Source organism: Notechis scutatus, chromosome 2 (assembly GCF_049901735.1).
Source record: "Notechis scutatus isolate UNSWTSFEM ecotype Mainland chromosome 2, rNotScu1.2, whole genome shotgun sequence".
Lineage (NCBI taxonomy): Eukaryota > Metazoa > Chordata > Lepidosauria > Squamata > Elapidae > Notechis > Notechis scutatus.
In genome coordinates, this window is record NC_142010.1 from 158,507,656 (window position 1) to 158,524,343 (window position 16,688).

The following is a 16,688-nucleotide window of genomic DNA, read 5'->3' on the forward strand; positions in this document are numbered from 1 at the left end:
CGTGGCCACATCTGTAATCCTGATTGGTCACTAGATTGACCCTCGAGGGGTTGGGGAAGGCTTCCCTCCATTCTTGCCTGGACTCATGAACTGATAGCAGCTTTTCTACCGCTACTAGATGGGTTAGGAGATAACCATCTTTCACCTGCAAGGCTGACATACAAAGGATTGGTCATTATAGAAGAACTCCATCACAAATGTGAGTTATGAAGATACCTGATGTACCAATAAATGTACTTTGTTATGGATGTTTTGTGGAATTTATCTATCTGCATCTGCACAGCTACAAATCCACCTCTGTGCATGAGACAGAACAGAGAGAGTGAAATGAGTCAGGAGAAGCCTAATGAAATATTATTCACACACATGGGTTTTCAGTCCAGCGTCAAATAAAGGATGACTTTCTTCTCCCCAATTCAGATAAGGCTAGTGGGTCTATGTGCACCAGTAGAATGGACAGGGGAAATTCTCCAAAGCAAAATTCAAAGGCATATTCAAATGGTATCTGGATAAGATCCAATCAAGAGGGGTCAAAAACATGGTAGTAGCAAAGATGCCAGCACAAAAGTGAAGGCTAGGGAAGTTTAAGGAAAGAATATAGGAAGCAGACACACTGAGCATGTTTTATATGTTTGAAATAATGGAGGATCAAAGTGGTATCTTCAACGTGGCCTCTTCCTCTCTTTTCCCATAAAAAGCAAATGAGAAAGGAGCAGCCAGTCCAAATACTGATTTCCTATTTTGAACATTTCTATAGCTACATAAATGGGAATACTTTATTTAGTGGGGATTCTAACAGGAGCTTTGCTAGTTTTTTTATTCTGAGGAGAAGGAAAATTAAGAGGCTGGAACAAGGAAAGCCAAAGCTTTTCATGGTGATCCAAGAGGTCCTTTCCCTACTGGAGGGAAGTATAAGAGCAGCATTCAATTCCAAAAGCAAAACACTTTTCCTCTGGTATACCTCAGTTCTGGGAGATATTTGGGATGAATTGTATTGGGTCCAAATTAAAAAAAAAAACTGCAAATGTATGGTGTTGTTAAATCTGATTGTATGAATCTGCCTTCTATGTTGGGTATTGAACCATCATATAGCACAGAGTCTTCTGGGTTTCCCTGGGGATTTCTAGAAAGGAGCCTTCTTCCCTTACCTGAGATCCTGGTTGGTGGCTAGGTTAGAGGTTAGAGCTGAGACCTTCAACATGCAAAGCATTGGTTACATTACAAAATTGCAGCTATTCATGAATTGCTCATTGGCTGGAACAGCCCACTGCGGAAGCCTGTAAGAGTCCTCATTAAATGACAGGGCTTGTCTTGGCTGCAGGAAATATGCCACCCCTTTTCCACTCACCTACTTCATTACTTCCAGCCCTTTGGATCAAATGACTGCACTTCCGACTGAAATTCTCTTCTGCTCCTGAGTTGTTCAAGTTGTTAAAATGCCTGCCAGGTCCTCACTCCAGGAACAACTGCATCTTGGCAACTATTGTCATGTACTTGCAGCCGAAAGGGATTTTCTCCAGCCTGGCTGGCTGTGATGACTTGGTGGATTGTTGACAACCCATTTCCTCTTGGAGCTCCCTTTTAGAGGATAAGGCCCTGGATTAAGTTCCCACTTTGAGCAGATGTGGGAGCAACTCCCTCAGGACGGATTGGGTGGATGCAATCAGTTTTGGTTCTTCTCCTCTGCAGTGTAATCTGTGTGGCTTGCAGATCTTCCCCATGGAATAGACCCAGCGTAGCTATAATTCACCGGACGTGGATACCAAACCGTTACCTAGTTATGCATGCGTGTCTCTCTCTCTTCCTCTTTCCCCTGGGACTAACTGTGATCCTCTCCACTCCTTTCTTCTCTCTCTTTCTCTCTCTCCAATAGAAATGGAAACATTACTGAAAATGAGCAGATGTCCACCGGATCCAGACCGATATTTCCTGTGTGCAAATGAGGTAGGGGTCATGCCTAGCATTCCTTAAACCAATATCTTTTTCTTCCTCATGTTCCCACCCACTTGAAACCAGGGCCAGTGACCTGGAGATGCTGGAGTCAACAAGATCAGTCCTCAGAGGCCACCAGAAGTGGTGTCTGTTTCAGAATGCTGAACTTTGTTCCTCCTAAAGGGGAGAAACTCAGCTATGGGCTATCAGATGCGTGGAAATCCCTGGCAAGTTTGTGTGTGTGTGTGTGTGTGTGTGTGTGTGTGTGTGTGTGTGTGGCAGGGGGGGGTCTTTTTCACTGGCTGCTTTGCATTGGTTGATGGGGCAAGCAGGCATTGAGGGATCAGGATGGGGTGGGGATGAGCTCTCTTGATCTCAGTGGAGAAATGCTCCACAGAGAAACCAGAGGGAGAAATGGATGTTAGTTTTTTGAAAGCCATGAGCAGTATCCCTCATAAACAGGCTGCTCAGTGTTACATAGCAAGGTGGGAAGGAGTAATAAAGCAGGGAAATACACCTCTAATGAGACTTTCTGGAAGCAGGGGAGGGAAAGAGAACACCTGAAAACAAAATGTCTCCAGAGAACTGAGGCATTGTTGCTGGTAGAACAGCACTCCTGGGTTCTGATCTGAGTTTGGCAAGAGGTGTGCTTGTGTGAGAAAATGCAAAGCATTTGGACCCACTAATAGGAGAGGATTATTCTGAGGTTGGAAGACACAAAAGAAGAAATGGTTGTTGGTGGGTTTCTTCCATTATTATAAAGACTGCCAAGAAAGAATGAATGTCTTTTGCTGTTGCTGCATTGAGCCTTCAATCCCAATTCAACAATTTCTTGGTGAGATTAAACTAAAAAAGCTTAAGGAAAACATTATGAATTAGCATGTTATAGCAGTTATATGGACAAATCTTGATAGAAGACTTGATTTTAAATCATAATACAGCTGCCTAACTGCATGCTTGGCCTCTGCAGATCTCTCTCTTCAGCTCCAGTTATTCTGTTTATAGGGGGGAAACAGAAATATTCATTGCCTTATAGAATATGGAAAAATGGAGATGATGACTGCAAAAAGTGCTTAAGAAGTGCTATATAAATGATAGCCAGTCACTAAGTAAGGCACTCAGCTGAAGAAATTTATTCACTACTATCAGGAGAAGCAGTAAAATCTTGTTGCATGGAGTACTTCTGTGGAAGAATTCCAGATATATCTTAGAAGTAGAACTAGCAGATGTGTGTGTGTGTGTGTGTGATTTGACTGGTACTTCAGATTTAGCAATGGACTATTTTTTTTCTGTAAAACACTGCTCAGATTAATCCCACTCCTAATATTTGGGGGAATGTGTGACAAATCATAAGTGCCATCATTTGAATCAAAGTAGGTATATTCTTCTGTGGAGCAGTTTTTATTCTGGAGAAAGAAAGGTGGCAAAACTTCAATCCGAGGTCAGGAAAAAAGGGAAAGTTTAAGTGACAATATAAAATCAAAACCAAAATGGCTTTTATTCACTCCAGTCCCACAGACTCCTATGGCTTTAGGTGGTGGGTTTCTATTTTTCAGCCCACAGTTCAATTTGGTCTGGTGATCATGGCAAACGTCTTTTGGATACACTTGGAACCAGGTTAAATTATGGAAGAGAGATTGATATGATTCAAAAATCTATAATAGATTTCAGAAGATATATAATTTAAGCAGAGCTTCCGCTATGTATCCTACATACTACAAATGTATCACCAAGAAAAGAAAAAAAACAGAAACTGAAGCCAGTAAGGGCATGACTTCAGATATTTACTATCCTAGTACAGTATCTTGTTGACCTTGACTAATTTTGGGGGGGAAATCAAATTTAGACCTAGTTCGTCCTTGAAGAGGACACCACCAGAAAGACCCAGGACTGTTTGCTAGACTAGAAAGCTGAAAAAACATCCTGGAAGAAGTCTGCCTATGGTAAGCCAATACTATTGCCACAAAAAGAGCATGAATATGTTATATTGTCACCAAGAGCCAAAATTAAACTGAAGGACTTTATTTTAGACTCTACAATAAATCTGCACCAGCTTGTCCCATTAAAAAAATGGAGATCTTACTATAAAAGATCTGGCTCAAGTTGTCTATGTTGCATTGGTATAGCACTATAAGGGCTCCAGATCATAACCAGAATAGCTCCTTTATAAAGAAGAAAAGGATAAGAGATGGAGAGAAGGACAAACACCATAGTAAACTCTCCAGCTAAGCAAGGCCACGTGGCTCTTTTCTGTGTCCATTTTCCAGAAAGCAGCAGAATGGGACCTTGCATGAAAAAACTCCTCCTTTGGCTTAATCCCCAAATCTCCAAGAAGGGCTACAAAAATCCCTTGCAGACAAGTAAACCTCAGTGGGAATTATAATGCCACAAGGTAGAAGGGTTGGGTCAATGATAAAGCAGCAATGTCTTGCTCTCTAAATAGTTAGAGCCTAGCTGAATCAAAATGCAAGAATGTGATAGATGTCTAGTTTTACTGCGCTACTCAATAGGAGAACCTGTCTTAAAAACTCTGAGATCCAATTCAATTGGAAGGGTACCTGAGGTTCGTATTCATCCCTGGAGTGGATGTAGCATTTGCTCACAACCGAATCGCTACTTTGCTTCTCGGTTCTCTTTAATGAAAGGGGGGGGGCGGGGAGAAAAGAAAGAGCGAGGAAATCGCCGTAGGGCGCCCCCATCACGTGAACTCTCTTGGGGCAACTGACCGAGCCCCTCCGCGAGGGCAGCCTTTGTGTCTCCCCGAGAACGCCACGCCGCCAGGGGAAGAGCAGAGGCGTGCTTGAAAAGGCGCCTTGAGCTCGTCTTCGGTGTGCTTTCCAGGCAGGCCCGGCCCCGTTCCTTTGCAGCCCCGCTTGCCGTGCGGAGCATCCTTGCCGCTCTTGCAATGGACGCCGAAGGGCAATTCATGGCCGCACTTGCTGCGTCTGAATGTGGCGCTTCAGCTTCAGGCGAGCCGGGACCCTATTGGAGCCCTTCTCCCCGCATTCGTTCCTCCCCCCCACCACCACCACACACCGCTTTCTGGGGCACAAACCTCCCTTCCGCCTCGTCTTCCCCTAAATGGCGTCTTGCTTGGTTCCATCTCCTCCCCACAACGCTATTGCTCCGAGTGCTCTCCTCTAAAGACACTCGGGGCCTCTGAAGACAAGGGAAGGAAGGGCAATGGGGGGCTGGGGGGGGGGGGACGACTCGCCCAAGCATTAGGCTCTAACATTAACCCTCCCCTGTCGACTTCTCCTCGGCGAAGTGGAGGGTTCTAAAGAAGCGGGGAGGGGCGCGGCTACGCGATGGGTTGTATCCACCAACCAATGAGTGCGGGGTTCATAAAAGCTTCTGGCCCGGTAGGCAGGGGGGCACAAAAAGGCTGAGGGCGGCGAAGGGGCGAGCCCAACTGTCCCCCCCCACGGACTAGCCCCTTGCCTGAGCCTAAGACAGGCCTCGAGGGGGCTGGGAGGAAGAGCACCCGCCCATCCCCCTCCGGCCCCCGTCCATATCTCCGGGTGTAAATAGTCAAGGGCGTTTAAAGGAGCATTGTGTGCTCCTTCGCGGGTCGGTCGCCTGCGCCTTCTCCGTTTTTTTACTCTATTCCTTTTCCTTTAAATCTTTTTCCTTTAAAAATCCATCCAAATCTGTTTCTTCTCTTCTCCTCTCCTCCCTCCCGCGTTTTTTTCTTCTTCGGTTTGTTTCTTTCCAGATATTTGTCACGCTTTCCTAAACCCCGCTTTGACGCCTGCGATTTCCCTCTCGCTTCGGTTCCTCCCTCCCTCCCTCCCTCCCTCTACCCCAAGAAGAGAATTGGTTTGGTCAAGAGCGGGTTTCTTGCCGTTACCGCGCAACCATTTTTATTCTCTTTCTTCCCCTCCGCACGGGCGGACCCCCCTTTTGTATGCGACACTGCAGCTGGGGGGGGTCCAGATCACCATCGATCGGGAAGGCAGAGCGACCCCTCCCGCACACAGGACCAATCCGTTCCGACCCGCCCCACCCGGGGAGGACGAAGAAGCCCGATTGTACGGCAGTCCACGTCCTCCGAGGAGCCGCCGCCGCCCGGCTGGACCCCGGCGCTCCCCCAGCATGGTCACTGTAGGTATTTCGCGTTTCCGTCATTCCTGTATATGCCCTCAGTGAGGAGTCGATGGGGGTCCCACCCGCCTCTCTGGCTCTTTGGACTGGAAGGGCGAGGGAGAGCGAGATGTTGGGGGCGGCGGAAAGGGCGAGCAGATTTGCCTCCCCTCCCGGCGTTTAGGCGGGGTGAGCTTTGAGGGGTACAGCATAAAATGCCCCCCGGCCCCCTACCCGCAATGAAAGGCGCAGATGTGCTTGGGCAACTCACACCCACACCTGAGCCGGGCTGCGCCGTGTGGGTTGGGAAGGGCGAGTGCGGATCCTGGTGGAACGGGTGGCGTGTGAACGCGAGCCGGGTCGATCGCTCCCATTCTAACGCGGCGCGACGGGGCCGGCTAGTGTAGGCTTTTCTTTCCGTGCCGGGGATGGGGAAGGCTGAATGGTTATGCGGATAAAATAACCGTCCATTCCCTTCTCCACCCATCGTGGTCGAGGCCACGCCGGAAGGAAAGGACATCTCTCACACACACACACACACACACCCTCGCGAGCAGCAGGGCCCCCATTGACGCCTAATCAGGCGGCGTGAAATTCGGACTAGGGTGTGTCTCTCCTCCCGTCTCTGCGTGTTTTCAGGGGGAGGGGGAGAAAGACACCGAGATCTTTGGGGGAGGGTCTCTTTGGGAGGGGTGCCCAAGGAGACCTTGCCCCAGCCGGCTGCGCATTTCCGCAGAGCTTCGAAGGGTCATTTTGTGCACCTTCTCCGCCTTGGGCTGTCCGCACATCCCCGGCGGGCAACCGCTTGTGCCTTGCGCACGTCGGGATCCTGCAGGTGAGGCGCTTTCTCTGCGGATCGGAGCGCCTCGGGTTGCCTTGACAAGAGAGGCGGCTGCCCGCGGAAGTGGGGGCTGGAGGGGGGCCTTTTCCAGTCTCACTCACCGACGCGCATCTTGAGGCGTCAAGGCGCAGCTAACGGCCGACACCTTAGGCGCAGTGGAGCGGGGGCGGGACGGGAAAGAGATTTGGAGTTGAGATACCGGGGATGGGGAAAGAGGCTGCCAGAATCGATCCCGTTGCAACGCGCCTCGGTCTAGAACCTGCATTTCTACGCTGCCGCCGCCCCTACCCTCCCGTCGAAGAGACGGGAGTGGAGAAGGACGCGCTGCTCCCTCCCGAACGCGTTGCATGTCGCGGTGTACTTGCAAATGCCAGCTCTTTTCCTTTGCGAAGCCCCCCCCTCCTCCTCCGCCGTTTCTGCTTAGCGTAGATGGTCCCATTTCGTCAGCCCCACCCCACAAGCTGCCGACAGGAGCATTGCAACTGAACAATAGGAGCTGGCAGCAGCCTAGGGGAGAGGTCGAAGTGCCTCCTCCGCGCCCATTCGGTTTGCACTAAACTATCGCAAATGCTCATCCCCTGGCTGTGAAGAGGAGGGATGAGGGGCTGGAAAGGTGAAGGAAGGGATGGGAAAGAAGAAATGTGTCTCCATCTGAGATGGAGGAAAACCCGGTGCATGAGAGGTGGTGATGTTGGGAGCCACGGAGGGCAGGTGGCAAGATCCTAATGGCTTTGGGGGTGCAAGAGGGAAGCCCCGCAGACTGGGTGGATGCAAAAGGCACCACCCTTTGCAAGAGGCACGATGAACACTTTCCTCGAGGCAAGAGAAACAGACCCTTTGGACACAAAGCCACATTGACCTTGTCGCAATTGCTCTGGGTGTCCCCCCCTTTCCTTGCCGCATTGTATACCCCACCCTTTGGAAATAGGGCTTGCTGAGAAGCAGGGAGGAGGGGTGTCCAGTGGGGTGTTTACCGTGGATGTGGGGTTCTCTTTTCTGCAAGAGCTGCCTGCCTTGTGCTGGAGAGGGAAGTAGAGAGAAAAGCCAGAGGGTCAGCAATGCAGCAGAGAGCTAGTGAGCCCAGAGATGGAGAGGAAATTGGAATCTTCAAGTTGCAAGCAGAAGGATGGGGTGTGTGCTGGAGCAGGGAGGATTGTGGGGCTTTTGCAGCTGTGGGGCTTTTGCAGGCAACGTGGGGGGAGTGCCTTGGCTGTATGGTTGCTTTGATTTAGCAGAAGGGAAGAAGTAGGTTATTCCATTCATTATGTTGGGTCCCAACTTCTCTCACTGGCAGGGAAAACCCAGATTTTTCTCTTACCGCCCTTAAGTTGTAAAAGGTGAGAAACAATGACCGAGTGGTGCTGCATCAACATAGGTAGAGAGAAGGAGGTTATTTTCTTCCAAAATGGGGCCGATAGAATTACTAAAGTGTGACTTGAAATGGCCTTGTTGGACTGCTTGGATTTATGTTAGTTCACTCAATCAGAATACAGCTGGAAGGGCCTTTGGAGGTCATCTAGTTCAGCCCCCTGCTTAGGCAGAAGGCCCTATACCACTTCAGACAAGTTAAAATTCAGGTGCAGTTGTGAAGGTCACATAACATTTGAAGTAGAAAAAATTACAGAATGACATTCAGTTAGTCTATAAGATGCTGTGTCTTTCTTTACCATTGTAACAGCAATAAAATTACTTATCTGAAATTTAACCTAGACATCATTACAGTAGTGGGCTGATCCTCCTAACAAGTTGGGAGAGTTGCTTTCCATTTTGCAAAAAGGTGAGTTGAGCTTGGGTTGAATTTGAACTCTGGACAGAGGCAATATATAGTCTATCGGAACAAAATAGTTCTGATTGGATTCTAATAGTGGCTTTGTTAATGAGGTGGAATGAAGCTGAGCTGACAGGTTTTACTTTCTGAGCTTGCTAGTGCTGTGATAAGAAACATGGATGATAGAGAACAGGTCATTCATACTGAACAGCATTAAAATGTTTTAAATGGGCCCCAATATATTTTGTGGGAAGAAAGTCAAGTTAATCTATGGTAGCCAAAAACAGGAATAGACTGGCAATACCTATTCAGGCTAACAAATTTTATTGACAAACATCAGTTTTTATGACTCCATTTGATCTGATGCAGAGAGCAGCAGCTCACAAAATCTTATGCTTTTGTATATAACTTGTAAGTTTGAAAAGGTATACCAGTCACCTTTTAATACATGGTTCTTTAAATGGGAATGAAGATTAGTGTGTCTTTCTGTCAATACATCCCTTCTCCTAGTTATATATTTTTCTAATCTGTCCCTTTAATTCTAGGGTTTTTTTCCCTTCTACATCTTTCGCTTCCCTTATCTCACCTAAATCCTGTTTGTGTGTGTGTGTGTGTAAATACCACTTAGTTTTACTGTCAGAGTATCAGAGAAGTTTTGCATCATTCAGGCTGAGAAACAGTATGAAAATGAGGACAAAATGTTTGTGGAAGGCAGCTGAAACAGGAGGCCACTAGCGTCTTCTAGTCAAAAATACTGGGTTCAACAATGTACTCTTTTAGCTTCCAGGGTGTGTGTTCATTAGTTACAGGAAGGATATTTTTACTGAGTTTGAGCTGGAAGTTACAAGCTTAGCCCTCAGCTTTAAAATGAGCTTGGTAACAGGAAATTGGACCTTTGGGGTTCTATCTATCCTTCAAGACAAAAGGGATGGGAAGTAGGACTCCTGGGTCCCATTAGTTAATATGCACAGCTTGGGGTGGGTGGGATCAAACAGCTGTCAGGCTTTACCAATAGGTGTGGCTGAGGCCAGAGCCTCTCCCTGGAGGGAAGGATGCTATTCTTACTCTTACTCTTCTAATTTCCAGCAGCCTGCTACTTCCCCCCCTAGAATGATCTAAAGAGAACCAAAAAATGGTCATAACTTAGTATTGCTAAAAATGCCTCTGTCAGGATTTGACAAGGACTTTAAAGGGGCGTGACTTCTATTGCTTAAAGAGTCTGATTTCTTTTTCTGGTGCAATACCTTGAATCTTTTTTAAAGAGAACATTCTCAAAAGATTCTTAGTGTTCAAAACTAACTCATTTGAGCACCCAGAACCTATTTACATTAATTACTGTCTCCCAATTTTTGTTCAAATTGCAGACTTCATTCAAAATGGTTGTGATTTCCGTGCCAGCTGCTGAGTTCTTCTTCCCTTATTTTTCCCCCTTCTGCACTACCTAGCTTTACAAAAAAGTTGAAGGAGCAGAAAGCTTCCACACACTCCTCTTTTTGAAAAACTGATGTCTTGGGTTCTCGTCGTATTCCACCTCCTCCTGGCATTTCTCATATCTTTGGATAGCATGATGGGTGGTATATAAATTTAATAAATAAATAAAATAATGCTCCCCCCCCCCAAAAAAAAACCCTCCCAAGCATATGTTGTTTACACAACCCTGCCCCCAGGTCAATGAGCAACACTGAGTGCAGACACTTGTACAAAATAATGAATGAATGATAATCTTGCAAGTAAAATACCAAACAGTGCTGGAAGGGGAGGGGAGACTTTGTTTATTGTGAGCAAAGTGAAACTGGACTGCAATCCTTTTAAGTCCTTAGTTGAAGGTGCAGTTAAGTAAGCAGCACAAGCGAAAGTGCACAGGCATAGGTTTGCATTATGAGTTCCATGAGTACTTTGGCCTCTCTCTTAGTATTCTGAAAAGTCCTGGGCACCATACTTGTTCTGGTATAAGTCAGCCTCCAGCTTCTGACATACTCTCTTGGGAGGTGGGGTGGCCTTTGGGGAGCAGAAAAGACCCAACAGAACCTCGTGGCATTTGTTGAGATCAGCTCCAGGATTCATTTGGCTGTCTCGCAGATAAAACTGAAGAATGTTCCTTGAGGCACATTATGCTTCTAGTATGCTTAATTTAGAACAGGGGTATCAAACTCAGTTTCATTGAGGGCTGCATCAGGTTGTGTTTGATCTCGGGGCTGAAGTGGGCATGGCCAGGGTGGACATGGGCAGCATGACATCACTCGTGTCGGGGTGTGTGTGCCTGTGATGGCCCAAGCGCTCTGCCAGCAAAAATGGGCTCCCTGGCCATGATCTTGGCCGTGATGGCCTCCTGCAGCCCTCTGCCAGAAAAAACAGTTTTTTTGGGGGGGGACACACATGCCAACCCTCCTGAGCTCCATTTTCACTGGCAGAGGCCTGCAGGAGGCTGTCGCAGGTGAAAATGGAGCCTGGAACAGCTGGGCGTGGCCCTCCTGAGTGCTGTTTTTGTTGGCAGAGGCACTGCGGGCCAGTCCTTTGCTGTTTCCATAGCGGCCCCATGGGACATATCCGAGCACCTTGTGGGCCAGATTCGGCCCACGGGCCTTGAGTTTGACATCCCTGATTTAAAATGATAGTTGTGCATCTTTGAGTTTTCCCCATTAAAGCGTACACTATTTTCCACCATTGGTTTCTTACAGATATATATTTCTGCCTATTTATTATATTCCTTAAGTCTTCGAGAAGCTTTCCCACCCTAAGTTGATATTTCCACATTTCAAATCAGTTGTACCCGGTCAACCTCAGCTTTTAGCATCTATAGTGTAACAAATTGAGCAATTTATTTTGAATTGATATGCTGATTTGCAACTCATAAATTGTATAGTTTTGGTGGTTTTCCACATCCATTCAGAAGCTACAGCAGTGGATACGTTATATTAGAGAAAAGGTAACCTTATCATTACGCTTTCTTGAATCTAGTTGGAAATTTTGAAGGTATTAGAGAAAGCTCTCATTGAGAAGGGAGCATTGCTCCTTGGAAATAGAAACTATAAATTTCCAATGACCTGAATTGGGAGCTAGTTCTTGCTAGGGCTTTCTAGCTGTTTTTTGTTGCTCCATGGTGTGATTGTACATCTTTCACATTGTTTCCAGCTGACCTTTTAGGGCAGGATGAGCAGCCTGCCATTTCTTTGGAACCCTTCTGGCTGCAATTGCTGAAAACGGTGATGGCCCAGTTTCTTGCTGTCATCAGAGAAGCAGATGAAAACTGTAGTCTGAGCCTTAAACAAACATGTCACTATTAAAAAAGAAAGAAAACCTGAATTCTACTCACAGGTATGACATGAATCCACCCCCTCAGCTTTCTCCAAAATAATAAGGGCAGCAACTGGCTACAAAAAGATTGTGCATCCCTTATTTAGAAGAATGAGTTTTGGTGGATGATTTGGGGGTGATTGATTGCACAGATGATGAATCTTGGCAGCGGCAGTTTTTGATGATTGTTTGTTATTCCAGATCTTATAGCATGGCTGCAAGGAAGCCAGTAGGTTGTATAATAGGGTCTAGTATACCCTGTCTGCAGACATTTTTTTAAGAGTGAAATGTAATATTTATAACTGGCATAGATGAAACTGCATTTGTAAAAGGAGGAGAATTTGGTCAAAACTAAATGTTATTTACATTCATATTTTAATTTTACATTAAGTCTTGATCTAATTATATTCTCATAAAATTGATGTGTGATTGTTTCCTATGTATGTAATACTATTTCCGTTCTTATATGTTAAAATTATAGTTGGTAGTAATTTTTGGAGAAGTTTAGAGGCTGTGCCAAGAGTGTTTTGGCCTAGCTGTGTATCTTGGAATGAAAACAAACTCAAGGAAGAGCTATCCTGACTCTCCTTTAGTTCTTCCAAAGACATCAGTCCCATAATTTCTATAGTAATATTGGGGGCCTTAGCTTATCCTACTGAAGGGTAATGCTTCATTTCAAATATCCTTTCTATGCAAAGGATCATTACTTATAATGACTTCTGTTCTGGACCAGGAAGCCTTCCAACTGCGTGGCATTCTAAAGCATTTTAGTAAATGCTCTGTGAAGGACTACATTTTGCTGTATTCAGTCTTTGCCAGCATATTGCTTTATAATCTCTTAAACTTGCTGAGGTCCACTTTTTTTTTTTGCTTTAATGGCAGTCTGCAATGCTCTTCTTCTGGCATTTTAATTGCTCTCCTGGATTGGTCTGTTGTTCCTGGGACTCTGTGGTGCTCTCTTCCTTGCTGTTTAATGTGGTGAATCCAGAGTTCCTATAATAAGTAACTGGAAATGAAATGAAGGTTTAATAAGAGCATTCTGTCCACAGAGGCTGTCTAGAGGGGCAAAGAAGGAAGATTGTTTGGACTTTGTTGTAGGCACAGGATAGACATTCCCAATGACGGCGGCCTAGAACTGGTTGTGGGCATGATCACGCTCAAATATCTTATTTTTCTTTGTGAGAGGTCCTTGCTGGCACTGATGATGTTTCCTAGTTTGGGTAATGTAATCTGTGAAAGGAAACCATTAAGTTCAGAGAGCACCAAGGACCACTCATTTCAACCCTGAGCTACAAATATTCTCCTTTATTGATCTTTCCCTTTGTGCCACCCTCTTTTCCTCTGGCCAAATATCTGAATTGCTTTGCTTGCAAAGGTTTTTAAAGGTAGGGAAAGAAGAATGTTTAGTTCTGGGCCCACAGGTTAACCTTAGTTTCAGTCATGAGTGTTTATATTATATACTCTAATTTGAGGTATGCAAAGTAAAAAGGGCAGAAAGAGACCAAGAAGTAGCATAGTAAACAATTTTTTTAAAAAAATTAAATATAGGAAAAGTGGGGGGGGGAATCAAGTTTACATTGACATCACTTAGTGCTTCTCTCCTTATTAGATCATCCATTTCTCCCTGTACCTGAATATTCAAATTCTGTAATATCTAAAGAAATCCAACTTCTTTCAATGCAACAAATTATGTTGATCAAGTCAACCTAGCTTATTTTAAATCTGTATCTAGGGCTTTGGTGTGTGGAATCGGTGTCTTTTGATACATTTCTGGAAAACTGAAGCAATGAAATCTAGAAAACTGTGGTGCACATACTCGCTGCAGGCCACTAGAAGAGTTGCACAGTCCTCTGAATTCCTGATGTTTATTTTACTTGATTCTGCCTATGTAATTGCAAATGACAATGTTGAATCATAAGCTGAAAAAAACAACAAAATCTTGTGGTACCTTTAAATATTAATAGATTGAATGAGGCATGTGCTTTTCTGCATCAGACAAGATCCATTTTGGTTAGAATGATGAAGGATTGTATAATTCAAATGGAAACTGTACTGTATTGATTGATGAAAGCTAGTGCCACAATAAGTTGATTAAACTTTAAGGTGACACAAAAGCGTAATACTTTATGATTGTATTTGCAATAAAAGGAGCTAGAACACAAGCTACAACCCCATGCTTAAATACCTTTTTTCATTCTTTTGCTTTTAATGACTTACTAAAATTGATGTACAAACCTTTTACTTTTAGGCATATGGCTTATTTTGCTATTGGTGAGTCTTGAAGCTCTGAAGTATATCTAGGAATCTAATTGATAGAATTAGACCTGAGAGACCATGCTACTGCCCCTGCAATTAGTCTGAGAGATAAAATCCTTGCACTCAAATCCAATGAATCTCTGATTTTGATTGCTATCCTGTGGTTGTATGTATTCACATGGCCGTTGCTTTGGATTTTTTGCAGCAACCCAGCCCCCAACCACCAGCCATACAGAAAAGTGCCAAATTCTGGAGGTCAGCTCTACCATGAAGCAGGACATCTTTGTCTGCCTGGCTCCCATAATATCTGTCTAGCTGATCCAATCCTGCATGGTTGGCACACACTCTGGGCTCCTTTGATTAAACAGTATTATCTATCAAGGCTCAGGAAGCATGCTTTCTCTGTAGCAGTGTTTGCCTCCTGGAATGAGGTTCTTTCTCCCTTCTGAGGTATGGATGGCTCCCACCCTGCTGTGCTGTAGAACAACAGTGAGGCCTTTGGTGAGGAAAAGAGAAAGCCATTATTCATTCAATCTGCTCGGCTGCATTTGCCATCTTTTATTGATTTTATTATAATTTCTATGTTTAATTGTCGTGAGCTGCCCAGAATCATTGGAAGCTGGATGGCATTTAAGCATAATAAATTACTGTTGTTCCTGGCACATCTTTTCCATTTTCACTTACTAAAGGCGTACTCCCTTCAAGTGCAGAAGGGTGGCTGGGACCAGAGCATAGCACAACAAGAGCTACTGATCTCTTGGATGCTCAGTTTCACACTGTACATGCAATATTCAGTGCTACCTGCTGTTTTTGCAAAGAGAAACCATTCTTATCTGCAAGGTCCCCAAACCTATACATTATTTCATTACCTCCTTCAGCTTACCAGAAGATCATCTAGATGAGGAGAATGAATGTTCTTCCTTTCCTTGCTTTCCAATCTATTTTCTCTCTCCTACTAGCTATTTCATCACTGTGAATAGACAGAACAAATGCCTTTTCCAAGTAGCCTCCTCTGGTAATGAAACTGCAGGATTTCCATCTTGAGATGTAAGGAAGAAAGTAAGCTCCTCCACCAGCAGAACTAGAGAAAAGAGGGCTGGGAGTCATGACTTGAAGTTCTATTTCCAGAAATAGGAGGAAGGGAAAGAGTGCTCTTTGTTATATAATAGTTGCAAAGCTCTTCTGGACAAACTGAAATGACTCAGCAGCATGTCTTCCCCATTCTTAAAAGGAGCTTTATAGCACCGTAAACATATCTAGATTGACATACATGCATTGCAGTTGCCAAGATGAAGAAGAGCCCATTCTACACTCAACAAATGTGTGTTTGTTTGTGTGTGTGTGTGTGTGTATGTGTGTGTGTAGGAGGGGTGACATCTGGAGACGTGATTGTATTTTTTTCTCCTGGAAGATTCTGTTTGTATTTTTATCCTGCTCTTTCCCCAAAGTTCTCAGGGAATTGGCACATGCATTAAGCTTACCAAAAAAGCTAGACAGAAGGAATGTGAACTTCAGGATAACCCAGCAAACATTGAACCCTGTGAAAATATTTTTAAAAATGCACTATCCAATTAGTTGCATTGGCTTTCAGTCAGTTCATTCTATCACTTAATAGCAGGATTACTGAAATGATTGTAAGCCTTCAGAAAATAGATTTTGAAATACTGTAATAAGGTTTGGCTTAGTAGAAATTGCTAACTAAACCCGTGATGCAGTTCCTTTAAAAAGCCCTCTGTCCAGCTGCTGAAATGTTAGCACATCCTTCTTCCTATTGATGGCCAAATTTCAAGGTCCATCATCACATTATAATTTCATAATGCAGGTCCCCTACATACATTAAGATAACATATAATGTAATAATGAGTGTGAGCTTTAATCATACACATTTAATGTGGTTTGATTTCAAACCAGCACGTGTGATTTGATACATTGCTTCTCAAGTAATTTCAAGGAAGTCTTCCTATATGAGAAGTCATGAAATTTATAAAATGAGATTGATATTTTAGGATTTTTGTTCTTTCTTTCAAGGTTATATCTCTATGTGTGCACATGGATGTGAAAGAGGCAGGGATATTAAAAGTACGTATATCTCTGCTGCTACTTTATTTTATTTATTTATTTATTTGATTTGATTTGTCAATCACTTACAAGATAATAGATATGTATAAACATGAGTAAGAATACAGGAAATAGGTACAAATAAATGGGGACAATAGGACAGGGATGGTAGGCACAATGATGCACTTATGCATGCCCCTTACAATCACATACTTTCATTTCTTTTATATAAGGCTGTAATTTAGAGAAAATTTATATGCACATACTACCATGTATTAGTGCACTAATGCGATGTCTTTTATATCCAAATCTAAAGTGTCAAACAGGTCCTGGTTAGGGTTGGTGTTTGGATATAAAATATATTATAAAATATAAAATATGTTACTACCTGAGACTTCTCAGAAAACAACAACTGAATGAAAAACTACTGGTGACCTTCTACCACTGCACCATAGA

The 16,688-nt window shown here is 44.3% G+C and overlaps 1 protein-coding gene across 6 annotated transcripts in view; it reads left to right on the forward strand.

Moving 5' to 3' along the window:
* The first annotated feature begins 1,823 nt into the window (after positions 1 to 1,823).
* The window catches only part of ELAVL3 (ELAV like RNA binding protein 3), a 103,575-nt gene continuing 88,710 nt past the window's right edge, over positions 1,824 to 16,688 (forward strand). For 2 of the 6 annotated variants that reach the window (XM_087957068.1, XM_026679635.2), the window contains exon 1: positions 1,825 to 1,944. In XM_087957068.1, the coding sequence (XP_087813194.1) occupies positions 1,876 to 1,944 (69 nt within the window). In that variant the 5' untranslated portion in view covers positions 1,825 to 1,875. Of the gene's footprint in view, positions 1,945 to 5,409; positions 6,037 to 16,688 lie in introns of those variants that run through there. The other 4 variants (XM_087957069.1, XM_087957070.1, XM_026679634.2 and 1 more) reach the window with 3 other exon arrangements.